Source organism: Barbus barbus (genome assembly GCF_936440315.1).
Source record: "Barbus barbus genome assembly, chromosome: 32".
Classification (NCBI taxonomy): Eukaryota; Metazoa; Chordata; class Actinopteri; order Cypriniformes; family Cyprinidae; genus Barbus; species Barbus barbus.
Genome location: NC_136760.1, coordinates 27,607,305 through 27,623,964, shown reverse-complemented (window position 1 = coordinate 27,623,964; position 16,660 = coordinate 27,607,305). Strand labels below are relative to the sequence as shown.

Sequence of the window (16,660 nt, the reverse complement as noted above, 5' to 3'; positions counted from 1 at the left end):
TTCTGTATTTTCAATAAAGAAATCCTGTATTATAGTATTTATATATAGAATTATACACTCACCTAAAGGATTATTAGGAACACCTGTTCAATTTCTCATTAATGCAATTATCTAATCAACCAATCACATGGCAGTTGCTTCAATGCATTTAGGGGTGTGGTCCTGGTCAAGACAATCTCCTGAACTCCAAACTGAATGTCAGAATGGGAAAGAAAGGTGATTTAAGCAATTTTGAGCGTGGCATGGTTGTTGGTGCCAGACGGGCCGGTCTGAGTATTTCACAATCTGCTCAGTTACTGGGATTTTCACACACAACCATTTCTAGGGTTTACAAAGAATGGTGTGAAAAGGGAAAAACATCCAGTATGCGGCAGTCCTGTGGGCGAAAATGCCTTGTTGATGCTAGAGGTCAGAGGAGAATGGGCCGACTGATTCAAGCTGATAGAAGAGCAACTTTGACTGAAATAACCACTCGTTACAACCGAGGTATGCAGCAAAGCATTTGTGAAGCCACAACACGCACAACCTTGAGGCGGATGGGCTACAACAGCAGAAGACCCCACCGGGTACCACTCATCTCCACTACAAATAGGAAAAAGAGGCTACAATTTGCACGAGCTCACCAAAATTGGACGGTTGAAGACTGGAAAAATGTTGCCTGGTCTGATGAGTCTCGATTTCTGTTGAGACATTCAGATGGTAGAGTCAGAATTTGGCGTAAACAGAATGAGAACATGGATCCATCATGCCTTGTTACCACTGTGCAGGCTGGTGGTGGTGGTGTAATGGTGTGGGGGATGTTTTCTTGGCACACTTTAGGCCCCTTAGTGCCAATTGGGCATCGTTTAAATGCCACGGCCTACCTGAGCATTGTTTCTGACCATGTCCATCCCTTTATGACCACCATGTACCCATCCTCTGATGGCTACTTCCAGCAGGATAATGCACCATGTCACAAAGCTCGAATCATTTCAAATTGGTTTCTTGAACATGACAATGAGTTCACTGTACTAAAATGGCCCCCACAGTCACCAGATCTCAACCCAATAGAGCATCTTTGGGATGTGGTGGAACGGGAGCTTCGTGCCCTGGATGTGCATCCCACAAATCTCCATCAACTGCAAGATGCTATCCTATCAATATGGGCCAACATTTCTAAAGAATGCTTTCAGCACCTTGTTGAATCAATGCCACGTAGAATTAAGGCAGTTCTGAAGGCGAAAGGGGGTCAAACACAGTATTAGTATAGTGTTCCTAATAATCCTTTAGGTGAGTGTATATTATATTTTAAAACACACACTCCAGATACTTTGCAATAATGAGACTTTGGGGGTAAATTTGCTTACTTTTCTTGAACATAAAGTCATAACGGAGAACAAAAATTCTAAACAGTCCTAAAATAATGCAATACAGAATGTAGTTACTCTTCTGTCCATTCTTTCATCCATCCACCCATCTTCAGTTTTTCGTGGTTCATTGTAGCGTGCTGTATAATGGTTATGTTACTCTGTATTGTGTGTTTGCTGAAAGCTGAGGTCTGGTTCTGCCGATGTTTGCTCTTCATCTCTCTTTTCACACAGACTGATCACATCCTCTGTTTGCCTCCGACTGCATTAAAACAAGGCATCTAATCCTGTCACCAATTACCCAATCAAACCATCTGTCCCGAGCATCGTTACGAGAAACCAAAGACAATCAATGCATCTCAGATGCAGAACTTACACTAACTTATCTACCTGCCAGTATTTGGTGTAAGAAAGAGTATTCATGACATACATATGCCAACAGTTATGAGCAGTAAATATTTACATGGAAAAAGACTCTTATAATTGCCTTCAGGAGATAATAAAACGCCTACTGTATGTCACATAATAGCACACTTCAAAATCAAAATATTATTGTGTTAATAATTCATAATATTTCTGAATAGTTTTCTGCTTTGTGATGATGTTAATTGCTTTCGCTGACGGGAATAGGATGCATTTAATGCCCGAATGAGAGCGGCATTATAATTTCATGAAATTAGATTAAATGTATTGATCGAGCAGCCACGTCAAGACAAATGCTTTAATGAAATAATGCTTAATGCAAATGTTAAAGATGTATAATGTATAACATGAGACCCATTATATCCCAGGTTCTTGCAGTGAGGGAATGATCTGCACTGTATTACACTGAACCTTCATTAAAGTTAAGCGAGGTCTGTTTTTCTGTGTTTAAACAGACCCATCGAATCCTGTCAGCATTTCGACAAGGACTACACATTGCAGATCGATATGGCCTTCAACGTGTTTTTCCTCTTGTACTTTGGACTGCGTGTAAGTTTATTTAAAGGGATAGTTCGTCTTCAGTTTCTGGTCCCCATTGACTTACATAGTGTGGAAAAAACACTATGCAAGCCAATGGGGACCAAATGAAGCTGAACTATCCCTTTAACATGCACTTTACAAACTTTACCATTCAGTTTATTTCAGTGTCATATACCACACTGTAAAAAAAAAAAACAAGTTGAGCCAACTTAAAATTTTAAGGCAACCGGCTTCAGCAGATTTTTCAGTTTTCTTAACTTGTTGTTTTAAGTTTATACAACAAAAAGTTGAGAATCTCCTACAAAAATACGTAGAGAGAACTCAAAAATCTGCTGAACAAAATGTTTCTGTATAGCTTTGATTTGTTTTTATTTAGTTTTGCGCATTTTAGTACTTAAGTTTAACTCACGCATTTTTAATTTTCATTTAAGTGTTAAGTTTTAGGGCATTTTCTCTCATTTCGTTTTTACATTTTTTATTATTTCATTATTTAGTGTTATTTTTAGTATTAATTATATACAATTGCCTAATATTTTGAATGAGCTATTATTGTTATATTTAATTTTAGTTTCAGCTTTGGTGTTTTTATGTATTTTTATTAGTTAAATATTAGAAAAACCATTCTGTATAGTTTTTATTTGTTTTTATTTCAGTTTTTGTAATTTAGTACGTCAAATTATGTATTTATAATTTTCACTTTTTTATGTTTAGGTTTTTCATCTAATATTGAGATTTTATCTAATTATCTATTATTTTAATTATTCAGTTTATTTCAGTGTTATTTTAGTATTAATTGTATTCTATTATATATTTCTTAACATTTTGAATGAGCTTTTATGTTCCTATTTTGTTTTAATTTTAGTCATTTAAATTTCTTGCCATTTTTATTACTTAAATATTAGAAAAACATTTCTATACAGCTTTTGATAAGTTTTTATTTCAGTTTTAGTCATTTTAGTACTTCAGCTTCAACTTTTGTATTTTTTACTTTATTATAAAGTTTTTAAATTTTTATGTAATTTTTTATACTTTAGTATTTTATGCATTTTATTTATATTTTATTTTATTTAAGCTTTATTTAAATTTCCAAAAAACATTTATAATGGTTTATTTATACGCATTTATCATCTGACATGTTGTGTCTTTCTTTTCTGCATCCTCACAGTTCATCGCAGCCAATGATAAGCTATGGTTCTGGCTGGAGGTGAATTCAGTGGTGGATTTCTTCACCGTCCCGCCTGTGTTTGTGTCTGTGTATCTGAACAGGAGCTGGCTGGGTAAATCACTCTCTCATTACTGACACTTTACCTTTATTTAATACCTGATTATTTCATCAGATTATGACCAGAGGGTGTCAGAAATGTAAAACCCACAGGCAGATATTATTAGATAAAGGTCTGCACCGCCACCTGCTGGACATTAAACACATTAGCCTTAATCTGTCAGTAAACACAAATCATTTTATTCAGCAGCTCGCTGGGATTTGTGATCTCTGGCATGCTGGGAATTAGAGAGACGTTCTCTAGAAATCCTCCTATTATTTAAAATGACTGATTGTTTGTTCTCATGCATCATTTTTGAGGTTTTTTGAGGACATGAGGAACTCGGGTCACTTCTAAACCTCTGAATAATTATTTAAGTACAGCAGGAATCATTCAGCTGCTCAGAAACAGACAGGTTCATTACCTATTGGGCAATTACAGACTGTTTTTACTAATTCAGGTCAGAATGATTGTCTGTGGGAATGAAGCAGGACGCAGATGCCATTCACTGATCTGAACGGCAGTATTCTTTTAATGAAGCGTGTTTAATTAATCGCACTTTCACTGGATTATTTGTGATTTAATTGTTTGGAGTAATTGTTGGAGTGCAGTAGAAACCCATTTTCTAAATGAGCATGTGTTTGTGGATTGACTTTGTACTTCAGGAGATTTCCAGGATGTCTGATAAAGTCTGTTTTTAAAGCTTAGTTGTTCAAAAACGGGGCATTCTCTGGACGTTTATTCAGCGAGGATTCCAAAAGATCTCTAGTTCAAATAAATGCTGTTCGTTTGAACTTTCTATTAATCTGTGAATCCTGAAAAATAAAATGTATCACCGTTTCCGCAAAAATATTCATCAGCAGAAGTGTTTTCAACATTGCTAATAATCAGAAATGTTTCTTGAGCAGCAAATCAGCTATTAGAATGATTTCTGAAGGATCATGACACTGAAGAATGATGCTGAAAATACAGCTTTGATCACAGAAATCAATTACATTTATATTCACATCGAAAAAAGTTATTTGAAATTGTAATAATATTTCACATTTTTGCCGTTTTTACTGTATTTTTGATCAAATAAATGCAGCCTTGGTGAGACTTATTTGAAGAACATAAAAAATCTTGCTGACTCCAGACTTTTAGACATTAGTCAGTTTTAAAAAATGATGCACTGAATGCCATAATACTGTCTTGTAAACTTTTACAAGCATGAGTGATTTGGACAAGGCCTTTATGTGATATAGCACAAGCGCTGTCCTCTGCTGGTAATAAAACAGTAAAACACTACATAAAAACTGCAAATATATTCTGATTGGGGAAGAGGCCTGTATGCGACTGCTTTAATGCTTCATATGCCTCATGAATTGAGTCGCGGTCAAAGTGCAGCTTATGTTCTTCATGTCCGCGTCTGTTTTCAAGGACTTTAATCCTCCTATAGGGAACATGAGGTCACGGGGTCACATCATCCAGCTTTAGTTATTATTCAGCTTTCATTGACTTCATGTCGTTTTGTTGGTACGTGTGTGCATCCAGGACATATTCATCCTGGCAGTTTTAAAAGGTAACAAGTAATTCCGTCCGTTGTTAAACATCAAAGACATTAGTTTCATGTTGCCGGCAGCTATAGAATGGTTGCTTAGCGACCGCATCGCAACATTCTAAACACCGTTTCATTGTATCGGTGAGTTCTGCACATGCAAACCCACTCAGATGATCTTCAGAAGATGTTGGAACCTCATAATCCGTGTTTCTTGGCACATCAGGCATCTGTAGTTTGAATAATTGATGATTGTAGAATCGCTCTGGCTCTAGATCTGCTGGCGATGTTAAACAGGCTTTCTGCCGGCCTCCGTGTGCATCCCAGGACGATTCCTAAAGGAGCTTATGCTGTAATATCCTGATGAAAAGGGTTTGTTCTAAGCTTTCACTACATGCTTACATGATCACAATTGGGATGCAGTTTTTTTTCCGGTGGGCTTCGGATGACTTTCCTCAGAGTGAGACGGAGCTTCTTTCCTGCTGATTCGACGCTGTAAATTGGGAGCGTTTTTATCAGTCATCGTGATGATCCCGACTAAGATGTTGGTGTACCGGAGCCCTGAAGGGGCCACGCGCACCGAGGCCCTTCTGAACACACGCAGACGCAAGAAATCCTGCGGCGAGCTCTTTCACAACGGCTACCGTGTGAAGATGCTCCACGCACCCGTCTGTGAGAAAGAGGAGCGTGACGTCTCTCAGCACACGCTCTCCTCATGTTTCCATGCCGTCTTGTACTGGGGTAAGAACCGATGCTGGAATCTGCACGGATCGATGGATGTTTCCCACTCGTCCAAGAACAAGGAGGCAGCATTAAGCAGCTTTACTCTTGTGTTTGGAGAAAGTTGATTAGTTTTAATTTGGCAGTGATTCTTGAGACATGGGACAAAACAAAATGCTAAAAATAACTTTTCTACTTTGAAAACAATCAGAGATGATCAATAGAATGTAAATATACCATTTTAATTCAATTTATTCAATACTAGATTTGTCAAAATTTGTAATAATTTAATTTCTGATACAGAATCTATGAACATGGTTAATAAATTAATCGAAATAATAATAATAATAAATTATGATTATTACTAATAATTTATGTAAAATAATTTGTTGCATTTGTTTCTTTCATTTTTGTGACCTTTTGTCCCAGATCTCAAGAACCAGTCTTTTTTTAAGCTCATGTGTGTTTAATCATAGCTTATGAGCTTATCTTTGGAAGACTCTGAACATCATTTTAATCATTCGTTAAGGTCATTCATAATCAGTATTCCACTAGAAATGCATAAAAATAAACCACAAGCTAAGGGACAAAGGGAGAAGCTTTTTCTCACGTGCTGTCATGCATTTGTTTGCGCATCAAGCGAAAGTCAAGTGCATTGCATTATGGGATGCAATATTTCGTGCAGGATGCTTTGTTGTTGTATATTGCACATGTTGGCAGGTGTTTGATGCATACTGTGTCTAGTATGCATACTATTGTCTGTACTGCAGAAATAATGCAAGCATTGAGAACACAGCCATAGCTCCAGTTTAGTGTCTGCTTTTTTCTGGAAAGTGGATTGTATGATGTTGAGCAATGAAGAATCAATGATTGAGTTGTGAATGAGTTGATCGCTCTGCTGTATGATGATATTTGTGTGAACCTGTCATGCATTTGCGTGTGTGTGAGTGTGTGTTCATATTAAGCAAGGTCACCTCACTGAAGTCACATGTTTTTCTCTCTGAGGTTTTTTTTTTTTTTTTGCAGTAATGCTTCTGAAACCAGCACTCAAATTTAGGCCTTTACGTCACGAGTGTTGAGCAGACTGTCTGTCGCTCTGTCAGTCTAGAGACAAATAAACTCCATCCAGATGTGTTCAGTCCAGCGGTGCGCTCTCAACTTCTAGCACTTTCAAAGACTGATATTTTGATATTTCCTGCAATATTTTGAAGGTTTTATTCTTTGTAGCTGGGATTAGTTTGTATTGTTAGCTGTGTTTTTACGGGCTGATGAAATCAGTGTCGTTGTTAAACATGGACGAACGCTTTAAAGGTACGAGCTGATCTCAATTCTCTGTTTTAATGCGTGTTATGATGTTCTGCAGCTCAGTGTTGTTTCATGAGAGTCTTAATTGTGTTTCTTACTTGCTTCTGCTCTTTCATGCAGGACTGAGGTTCTTAAGAGCCTTGAGGCTGATCCAGTTTTCAGAAATATTACAGTTTTTAAATATCTTAAAAACAAGGTAAGAATGCCTTCATGTGCAGCATGTGATTTCTGCACTCATGTGGAAAGTTTATAATTTTTCACCTGCATGTTCTTTTGCGTTATCCTTGATCTTAAATGAAAATCATACTTTTTTATAAATCTGATAACGTTATATCATCTAGGGACGTTTGCATTTCATATATTGTGCTTTGTACTTTGAACTTTAGAGTAGTTATTTTAAAGTGTGTATGATTTTTTTCTTCCAAAACATGATTTTACAGAATAAAAATGATGTTCATCAATAGACAATAGTTTAACTGCAATTTCGTCTTCTATTCTATTCTATTCTATTCTATTCTATTCTATTCTATTCTATTTTACACTCAAAGTCTGTATAAATAGAGTATAAAGTACTGTATTAATATGAGAACATTTACTAAAATGTCTTGGAAAATTACCAGTACATTCTCCTTTTTCTACTGATTTTTTTTTCTTTCAATATTTTATTTTATTTTTAGATTTTATTATTATTATTTAATTTTGTTGTTGCCAATATTTTATTTCTGCCTGTCGTGCATGAATATCCTTGAGATTGTGGTCAGAAATCTGTCCATCTCCCTGCAGATTAGGTCTAAAGCTTTAGCGCAGATGTCCAGGAGAGCTTATTGTGCAACAGAATAAATAATATCAGTGCAATTAATTCAAATGGAGAGATGAAATCTACTGAATAGACTGTGCCAAAACAATCTGAAATGATTTTTGGACTAAACTTGGCCAGTATTATACAAAGAACCTTTAGTCATCCCAGTCATTTCTGTTCTTTTGAAAATGTTTGTTTGTATGAAAGGTTAAGCAGGCTTTCCAAAATATGCTCTGGTTGAACTCAAATTTATGTGCAGTATTAGTTCAAAAATGTTGATTCATGTGAGTATCAGTTGTGAGTTGATTTCTAAAATTTGTTTTCATAGCAACTCCATAAAGTTGGTGAATTTGTGCTCAATCTTTATAAGCACATGGCTGACGGCAGCGGGCTTCATACATTTGGTAAGTCAATCGCATCAGGAATGAACTGGATGGTGAAAAGCTACATTTTGATGAAAGATCACGAAAACATACTTTTTCTTCTTTTGAATAATGTCCGCTAATGAATCATTCACAATAAGACAAAAACATGTATTGAGAAAGAGGAATAGTTCACCAAAAATAAAAATGAAAGATTGTTTCTTCATCAGGTTTGTAGAAATGTGCATCAGCGTCTCAGCAGTGGATGCTCTGCAGTGAATGGGTGCCGTCAGAATGAGAGTCTGATAAAAACATCACAATAATCCACACCACTCCAGTCCATCAGTTAACATCTGGAGAAGACAAAAGCTGAAACAAATCCATCATTAAGATGTTTTTAGCTAAAATCCAGAATCCATAATAATGCTTCTTGTGGTGAAAAAGTGCATCTTCTGTTGTCTCTCACATCAAAATCCAGCCACATATATTTATTTAGAGCTGTTTTGGTTTGTAAACGCTGCTTGATCTGTTCAGATTTATCTCCTGATTCAAACCAGACACTGGAGGAAGTGTTATTATGGATTATAGACTCATGTTTTAGTTAAAAACGTCTCAGTGATGGATTTGTTTCAGCTTTTGTCTTCTCCAGATGTTAACTGATGGACTGGAGTGGTGTGGATTATTGTGATGTTTTTATCAGACTCTCATTCTGACGGCACCCATTCACATCCATTGCTGAGCAAGTGAAGGAATGCTGCATTTCTCCAAATCTGATGAAGAAACACATTCATCTACATCTTTGACGTCTGAGAGTGCACACATTTAATTTTGGGGTGAACTATTCCTTGGGATCAGTTTTGCTTTCATGTTGACAAAATAAAGCTTTAGTAGAAATACTGAGCCTGTTGGTGTGTTTTCAGGTGGAAAACTCAGGGGATCCTTGGGAAAACTTCCAAAATTCCCAACCGCTTTCCTACTGGGAGTGTGTGTACTTACTCATGGTAACCATGTCCACAGTGGGTTATGGAGATGTTTGTGCTAAAACAACCCTCGGCCGCCTTTTCATGGTCTTCTTCATTCTCGGAGGATTGGTAAAAAGCCTAAATAAATAGAAGAAATCCCATAATAATTCACCCACAGCCTGCATTTCTGCCTCCAATTATCAGTTCCTTAATCATTGTATCCTTGACAACCAGAGCTGGAAAACGAACCCTTCATTTTGCTTCAGTCCCATCCAAACGTTCCCAGCTTCTGCTTGTCATGATGGAAAGATCTTCATGTGTTTTTGCTTGTACTGCATTGTGTGTTTTGGTTCTTAAGCAATTAAGTATTTCTATATTTCAAATGCTATATTTGTTGATTTCAAGTGGAACCATCATTAGGGAGTACAAAGTTATTCTGTTTGTAGAAATCATGACTGACTGCAGTTTGAGACAACCCGACCCAGTTTACCCCACCCTGACTCCAACAAACTCTATGAAGGGTTGAGATATGAGATACACACCGTCATGATGTCAGCATACATCATACATATATGACTGTCTCAAATTAAAATGGCATTTAAAGAAATATATTATTAAATTTATTAAAACATTTGAAATAAATACAAATATTTATAGAAATTGATATGAAAAAATTATAATATTTGGTAAATATTAAAACTAACATTAGATTTAATATTAATAATTTTTCATAAAGTTTGTAAAGGCAGATAGATATTTTTGGTATTAATTGTAGTATGTATTGCAATGCTTTTATAAAAAAAATTAAGGACATTATTGCACAGATCTTTTAATTTTTTGTTGATCAGCTTATTGCCTTTTTTTCTTCTTATAAATAAACAATAAATTTAAATTAATTTATTAATTTAATTTATTATTTAAAAATTATTTTTATTTTCATTTAAAATGTAATTGTTATTAATATTTTATATAAATTTTTAACAATAAGTACATAAACATAATTATATTAATTTCCAAAATTATCTTTTTATTTGTAAAGATATTAAAATTAGCATTTTATTATTAATAAAGTTTGTAAAGATAAATAGATTTGACTATTTATTGTATTATGTAATGTTTTTATTTAAAAACATTCTACATAAAATAAATTAAGGACACATTAGTGCACAGATATTTCCAATTTGCCAAAAAAAGTGTTTTTGAAAGACAATTCACTGCTTATCTGAAGGTTTTATGACCAGCTTATTGCCATGATTGTTTTCATATAAATAAAATAATAAATTATTAGTGTTAAAATATTATTTCAAAATGAATTATTAAAATAGAATTACATAAATATATTAAAGCAATTATAATAATCTGAATAAAATGTTATAACATGAATTTTAATATTCATAATTTTTCATAAAGTTCGTAATGAAATATATTTCTCTATTGTAGTATGTATTGCAATGCTTGAGATCTGAGGCAGTGTTATGAACTCCTGTAATAATGTAAATAATGTAAAAGGTGAAGGTCAGCAGTGGGACAGGTGACAGTCGTGCTCATATCTGCCAGCGTAAGAGTTTGTTTGGACTAAACATGGCTCTTGAGGTTTCCTCCTTTACTTCACCGTTTTCCCTCTTAAAACGGCAGATTGAATCTCATCTGTGGCTTTTCTTCTCTACAACACCGATATCCCTTCAAACAGGGATATTTGTCAAACAGAATGCTTTTACTTTTAACCTAAAACCTTCCAACCTGTAAATTCTGGGCAATGCATGTACACAAGCATTCTGACTCTCACTGTCTGCATTTTAAAGCTCCAGTATTCAACACTTAAAGGGATAGTTTGTGCTAAAATGATTGCCATTGTTTACTCAGCCTCATGTCGTTTCTTTCTTCGGTGGAACTCGAAATATAATGAAAGTGAATGGGGACCAAAGTTACAGTTCATATGACTTGTTCTTCAGAAATCAAGTCACATTTATTTCTATAGAACATTATACAATACATAATAATAAAAAATAAATAATAAAAGAGGATAATATGAGAATCGGTGATACAAACTTATTCAAATATGAGACAAATTCTGCTGTAAAGCAGCTCAAAAAGAGAAAATAGTGTTATTCAGTTCAGTTTAGGGCTGAGATGTTTCATGATTCGATTCAGTTTGATTTGATTCAAAGCTTGCGATCTTGATTCAATTCGATTCGATAGCTACGGCTGTAAACTGTTCAATAAACCCAGTCTGTTTTAAACAAATATTTAAATATAATTCAAATTAAATTAAATACTTATAATTAGTTCATTACGAATAGTTGTATTTAAATAATTAGAATTAATTTAAATTAAAATATTAAATATAATTAATAACTTGTTATTGATATAATTATGTTTCTTCAGTTTGTTGTTGAAATCTAAACATTTAAACAGTGTATGTTATTTTGGAATTAATTGTAGTATTTATCGCAATGCTTTTATTAACCATTTTCTAAACTAAGGACATATTAATGCACACATCATTTCAGTTTGCCCCTTTTATAATGATTCATTTTGTCAATGTAATATAATTATCTGAGCGTTTAACGATTAAGGATTTATTTTCAAATAACTAAAGTATTAAAATATTAATGTTGAAACATTTTCATATTAATATTACATTTATATACAAATGTAATTAAACAATAATATTCATTAATATGAATAAAATGAGTTATATACAAGATTTTATAAATAAAAATGAACATGCATTTTAATATTAATAATAATTTACAGTAATACTTTTATAAAACATTTTCTACATAAAAAATGCATTCGTGCACAGATCGTTTCAATTTGCCACAATATTAATTGTCATACTGATTTTATTTAAAAATATATGAACGTGTTATTTTTAATATGAATTTAAAATTTTTTTGTATTTGATTTTTATTCCGTTTAATAATGTGTAAGTTCATCAGTTATAAAAACAAGCTCAATTCAGTTCAAGTTTTGGCTCGGTCACCCATCGCAACGAGATGCTCATTGTTTTTATACAGTATACATGCATCTTTTTTCACGTTTCTAATGACATGAGGGTGAGCAAATGAGGACCGAACTCTCATTTCGGCTGAACTATCGCTTCAAGGCTCTTATTTCTGATATGAAATCTCTCTTCTACTGAAGGTAGAAGCATTGGCAGACTTCTATTGTCCTTTGTCTCCTGTCTCCTCCTCCAGGCCATGTTTGCCAGCTACGTTCCTGAAATCATAGAGTTAATAGGAAACCGCAAGAAATATGGTGGTTCCTATAGTGCAGTAAATGGGAGAAAGTAAGTACCGCGGGTTGGGCTGCGCTTGTTCAGTGCGCTCGGCCCGTCTGCATGCCCGTCTCTCTCTCTGTCCCATGCATGTAGGCAATGTTTGCTCGCTACGTGCCTGAAATCGCTGCTCTCATCCTTAATCGGAAGAAATATGGAGGGAGTTATAACTCGACCCGAGGAAGAAAGTAAGTCAAAGGATCGAAGGCGCCGAACCTCTAATGAAAAGGTTCTTATTTTCTGCAGGATCTGGCATGGAGGAGCGCGGACTCTGACCTCACAGGAAGTCGCTGTAGTGCTTCCTGTGACGTCAGAGGTGCTTCTCCACAGGAAGTCGTATTATTATGAGGGTCTGGGGTCAAATGGCACAAATCATCTCATTGCTTGTGGCGTCGTGTGAGTCGCTCACCGCCGCTTGCTGATTCGTGCTACTTGTGACACTTGGGCTTCTGCGTGTTGTATGTTTTCATCACAAAGCCGTATTTTGTACAATTCAAAAGATTTTATTTTTGGAAAGAAATTAGTTCTTTGATTCGACAAGGACACAGTAAATTGATCAAAAGTGACAGTCATTTATAATGTTCAAATAAATGCTGTTGTTCTGAACTTTCTATTAATCTGTGAATCAAAATTAAATGCATCACAGTTTCCACAAAAATATTGTGCAGCACAACTGTGTTCAACATTGATAATAATCAGAAATGTTTCTTGAGTAAATCAGTATATTAGAATGATTTCTGAAGATCATGTGACACTGAAAACTGGAGTAATGATGCTGAAATAAATAGCATTTTATTAAATATTCACACAGAAAACCGTTATTTTAAATTGTAATAATATTTCACTATTTTTACTGTAGTTTTGATCAAATAAATGCAGCCTTGCTGAACAGAAGAGACTCAGAGACCCACCCCAATCTTTTGAATTATAGTAATGCATACATATAGGTGTATTTAAACCCATTTTAATTAACACTAATATAAGCCATTTTATGAGGTGTTACAAATATTTTTCATAGTATATGTACAATCACAAAATTCAACTACACGTCACTGCAATGTTTTGTGCGTCAGCTTATTTTAATGCACAGTGTACACATCATATATGAAATATGTGCTTGCATTAGTTTATAATTAATTATCAGCAGTCATTTTGATGGATTATTTTCATCAGTGAAGCTTCTTTTTGTTGCTCAGATGCTTTAAAGTCCTCATGAAATCAAGATTGGTGTTTTGTGGTTTAGTCTGTAGCTCATCTAGAGTATATGCTCATTTTAGCAGATATAAGTATTTAAAATGTATTTTATGAGATTAACGTTAGGGCTTCAGATTATATTCAGATTTTTAGCTCATTAAATGTTGATTAACGTCTGAGTAGTGATTTTATGGGGTCTTTAACTCAGTGGCACTGCATTGCTGTTACTGCTTTAAACTCATTTGTTGTAAACTTGAGACAAGGTTTTTTGTTACAGAACAAATCCAGTTTCTCCAGAGAAAACCCACCCAGACTCCCAGACAGGATGATTTTGTATGATTTTAAGGCTAAATGTTGTGTTAAACGTGTGATCTGGGTGGTTTTCTCTCTTGTTAATCAGCTGTGATGTTTTCTGATGAATACTCACCCGTTGCGTTTCTCAGGCATATAGTCGTCTGCGGTCACATCACACTGGAGAGCGTCTCCAACTTCCTCAAAGACTTCCTACACAAGGACAGGGATGATGTCAATGTAGAAATAGTTTTTCTCCATAAGTAAGTACAATGTTGAAATTGAACAGAGGTTTCATCTGCACAAAAGATGTTTTGAAGAGTGCTCCTGCTGCTCTGTTTTGTGGGGTGAATGTCTTGGTCTCACTTGGTCTCCATTGTGTGTGTGTGTGTGTGTGTGTGTGTGTGTGTTTTCAGTATTTCCCCTAATCTTGAGCTGGAAGCCTTATTCAAGAGACACTTCACACAGGTGGAGTTTTACCAGGGATCCGTCCTCAACCCTCACGATCTCGCTCGGGTCAAGGTACAGGTTTGATCTACAGTCTGCAGGCTCAAAATCAACAAGTTGCTTTGACAAATTAGTGGAAAAACATGTAGAAGTGTGTAGTGGAGTGTAGAAATGTCAGAAATTTATATGATCATAAAAAATCAAATCTACTGTCCTAGGCAATGTTTATCATTTTTGTTTAGTTTAACTTGAAGAACTAAAACTAAATAAACTAAAGCGAAGAAAATAATAAACAAACAAACAAAAAACTAGAAAACAAAAACTAATAAAAATGACAAACACGTTCAGAATTACTGAAACTTTAAGATGAAAACAAAATGTAAAGATAATATCTCATTCATAAAATTAACAAAAATTATAATAGTATATTAATGATACTAAAATAATACCGTTAAACTTAAAAAATTATAAAAATAACTGAAAAGACAAACAAAACAAAACATAAAAATATTAAACTAAAATTTAAGTGAAAACAGAAAATATAAAAATAGTTCATTTAAAACAAAAAAAAAAATTTAAATATAAAAAAGCTATAATAGTGCATCAAGGATCCTAAAATAAGTTTTGTATGTGTGTGTGAGTCTTTTTTAACTGATTTAAGTGATTTTTTATATTTATTTCGGCCCTTTTATTTACATCCTGTAGAGTTTATTCACTTTTTAAATTTGATCTGTTTTTTAAACTCATTTTTCTAGATTGAGTCGGCCGATGCTTGTCTGATCTTAGCCAATAAATATTGTGCAGATCCTGACGCTGAAGATGCATCCAATATAATGAGGTGAGACAGAACCCCCCAAAAAACATAAAAGCAATAACAAAAGATTAAATAAGAATTAGTGCATTATACTCAAAAAACTACTTTTGATGTATGTTTTTCTAGGGTGATATCCATTAAAAACTACCATCCAAAGATCCGAATCATTACACAGATGCTCCAGTACCACAATAAGGTGAGAGTTTCCATGTTATTATAAGTTTATTGTACCAAAAACAGCCAAAATGCTGTTTTTCATGACCATTTTCCCTTTTCATGGTCTTTAGAATTAAACGAGCTACTGTAACTTTAAAACTATTTGGTATCAATAAATGCTCTGGATGAACTAAAGAGGGAATTTTGAGTTGTGCATTTTCAAGTATGTCACATTGTACATCAAAATCTTGTTTCAAACAGTTATGAGGCCTTTAATGCATGCACTTTCTGTCCTTGTCTTCTCCAGGCTCATCTTCTCAACATCCCTAGCTGGAACTGGAAGGAGGGCGATGACGCCATCTGCCTCGCGGAGCTGAAGCTGGGCTTCATCGCTCAGAGCTGCCTGGCCCAGGGTCTGTCCACCATGCTGGCCAACCTCTTCTCCATGAGGTCCTACATCAAGGTCAGCTCACATGCTGGAGCAAACGGTGTCACCATTTGAATCCTGAGCGTGAAACTCACAACTTACTTCTGTTTAGATTGAAGAAGACACATGGCAGAAGTATTATTTAGAGGGAGTAGCCAATGAAATGTACACAGAGTATCTGTCCAGTGCCTTCGTGGGTTTGTCTTTCCCCACCATTTGTGAGTAAGTATGACCATTTATACATGTTAGTATGATAGTAAAGTCATTGAAACTATGAAAAAAACACAAATTGAAGTATGAGAATGATGTTGAGAAATGTAAACTCTTATAATTTTGCAATTTCAAAGACCCCAGACTTTGCTTTGTAAAGAAATTCAAGCATTGAAAATGTTAATGTCTACAAAACTGCATTTAAGCAGAAGCCTTTAGGTCAGAAGTTATGTTTACGATCATGAGAGACAAATTCAGTCAAGTGTGTTAAAACATTTGACAGGTTTTCTAATTTTTTGATTATCCGAATACGTTTCTGGCTGTAAAGTTGCAGGTATAAACAGATATAAATGAGATAAATAAAAAAGGAAAAGGCTCATCTAGTATGTGTAATTTAGTTTTCATTGATCTTTTGTTTCTCTGTAGACTATGCTATGTGAAGCTGAAACTCCTTCTGATCGCGATCGAGTATAAATCAGACCAGAGAGAAAGCAGGTCAGTCTGAACTTCATTAAAAAATATTCACATTCCTAAAAGATCAAGTATCCTGACAGCAATATACATTTCTTTAATTAGCATACTCTT

General features: G+C 34.6%; 1 protein-coding gene across 1 annotated transcript in view; it reads left to right on the top strand.

Annotated features, from left to right (window-relative positions):
• LOC306852302 (calcium-activated potassium channel subunit alpha-1a-like) overlaps positions 1 to 16,660 on the top strand; it is an 83,345-nt gene that overhangs the window by 39,381 nt on the left and 27,304 nt on the right. The window contains exons 4-16 of the mRNA XM_079389015.1: positions 2,225 to 2,318; positions 3,475 to 3,586; positions 7,254 to 7,329; positions 8,261 to 8,336; positions 9,215 to 9,385; positions 12,457 to 12,548; positions 14,174 to 14,284; positions 14,438 to 14,543; positions 15,224 to 15,306; positions 15,409 to 15,478; positions 15,746 to 15,901; positions 15,978 to 16,087; positions 16,502 to 16,570. Coding sequence (XP_079245141.1) covers positions 2,225 to 2,318; positions 3,475 to 3,586; positions 7,254 to 7,329; positions 8,261 to 8,336; positions 9,215 to 9,385; positions 12,457 to 12,548; positions 14,174 to 14,284; positions 14,438 to 14,543; positions 15,224 to 15,306; positions 15,409 to 15,478; positions 15,746 to 15,901; positions 15,978 to 16,087; positions 16,502 to 16,570 — 1,326 coding nt within the window. The remainder of the gene's footprint in view (positions 1 to 2,224; positions 2,319 to 3,474; positions 3,587 to 7,253; positions 7,330 to 8,260; positions 8,337 to 9,214; positions 9,386 to 12,456; positions 12,549 to 14,173; positions 14,285 to 14,437; positions 14,544 to 15,223; positions 15,307 to 15,408; positions 15,479 to 15,745; positions 15,902 to 15,977; positions 16,088 to 16,501; positions 16,571 to 16,660) is intronic.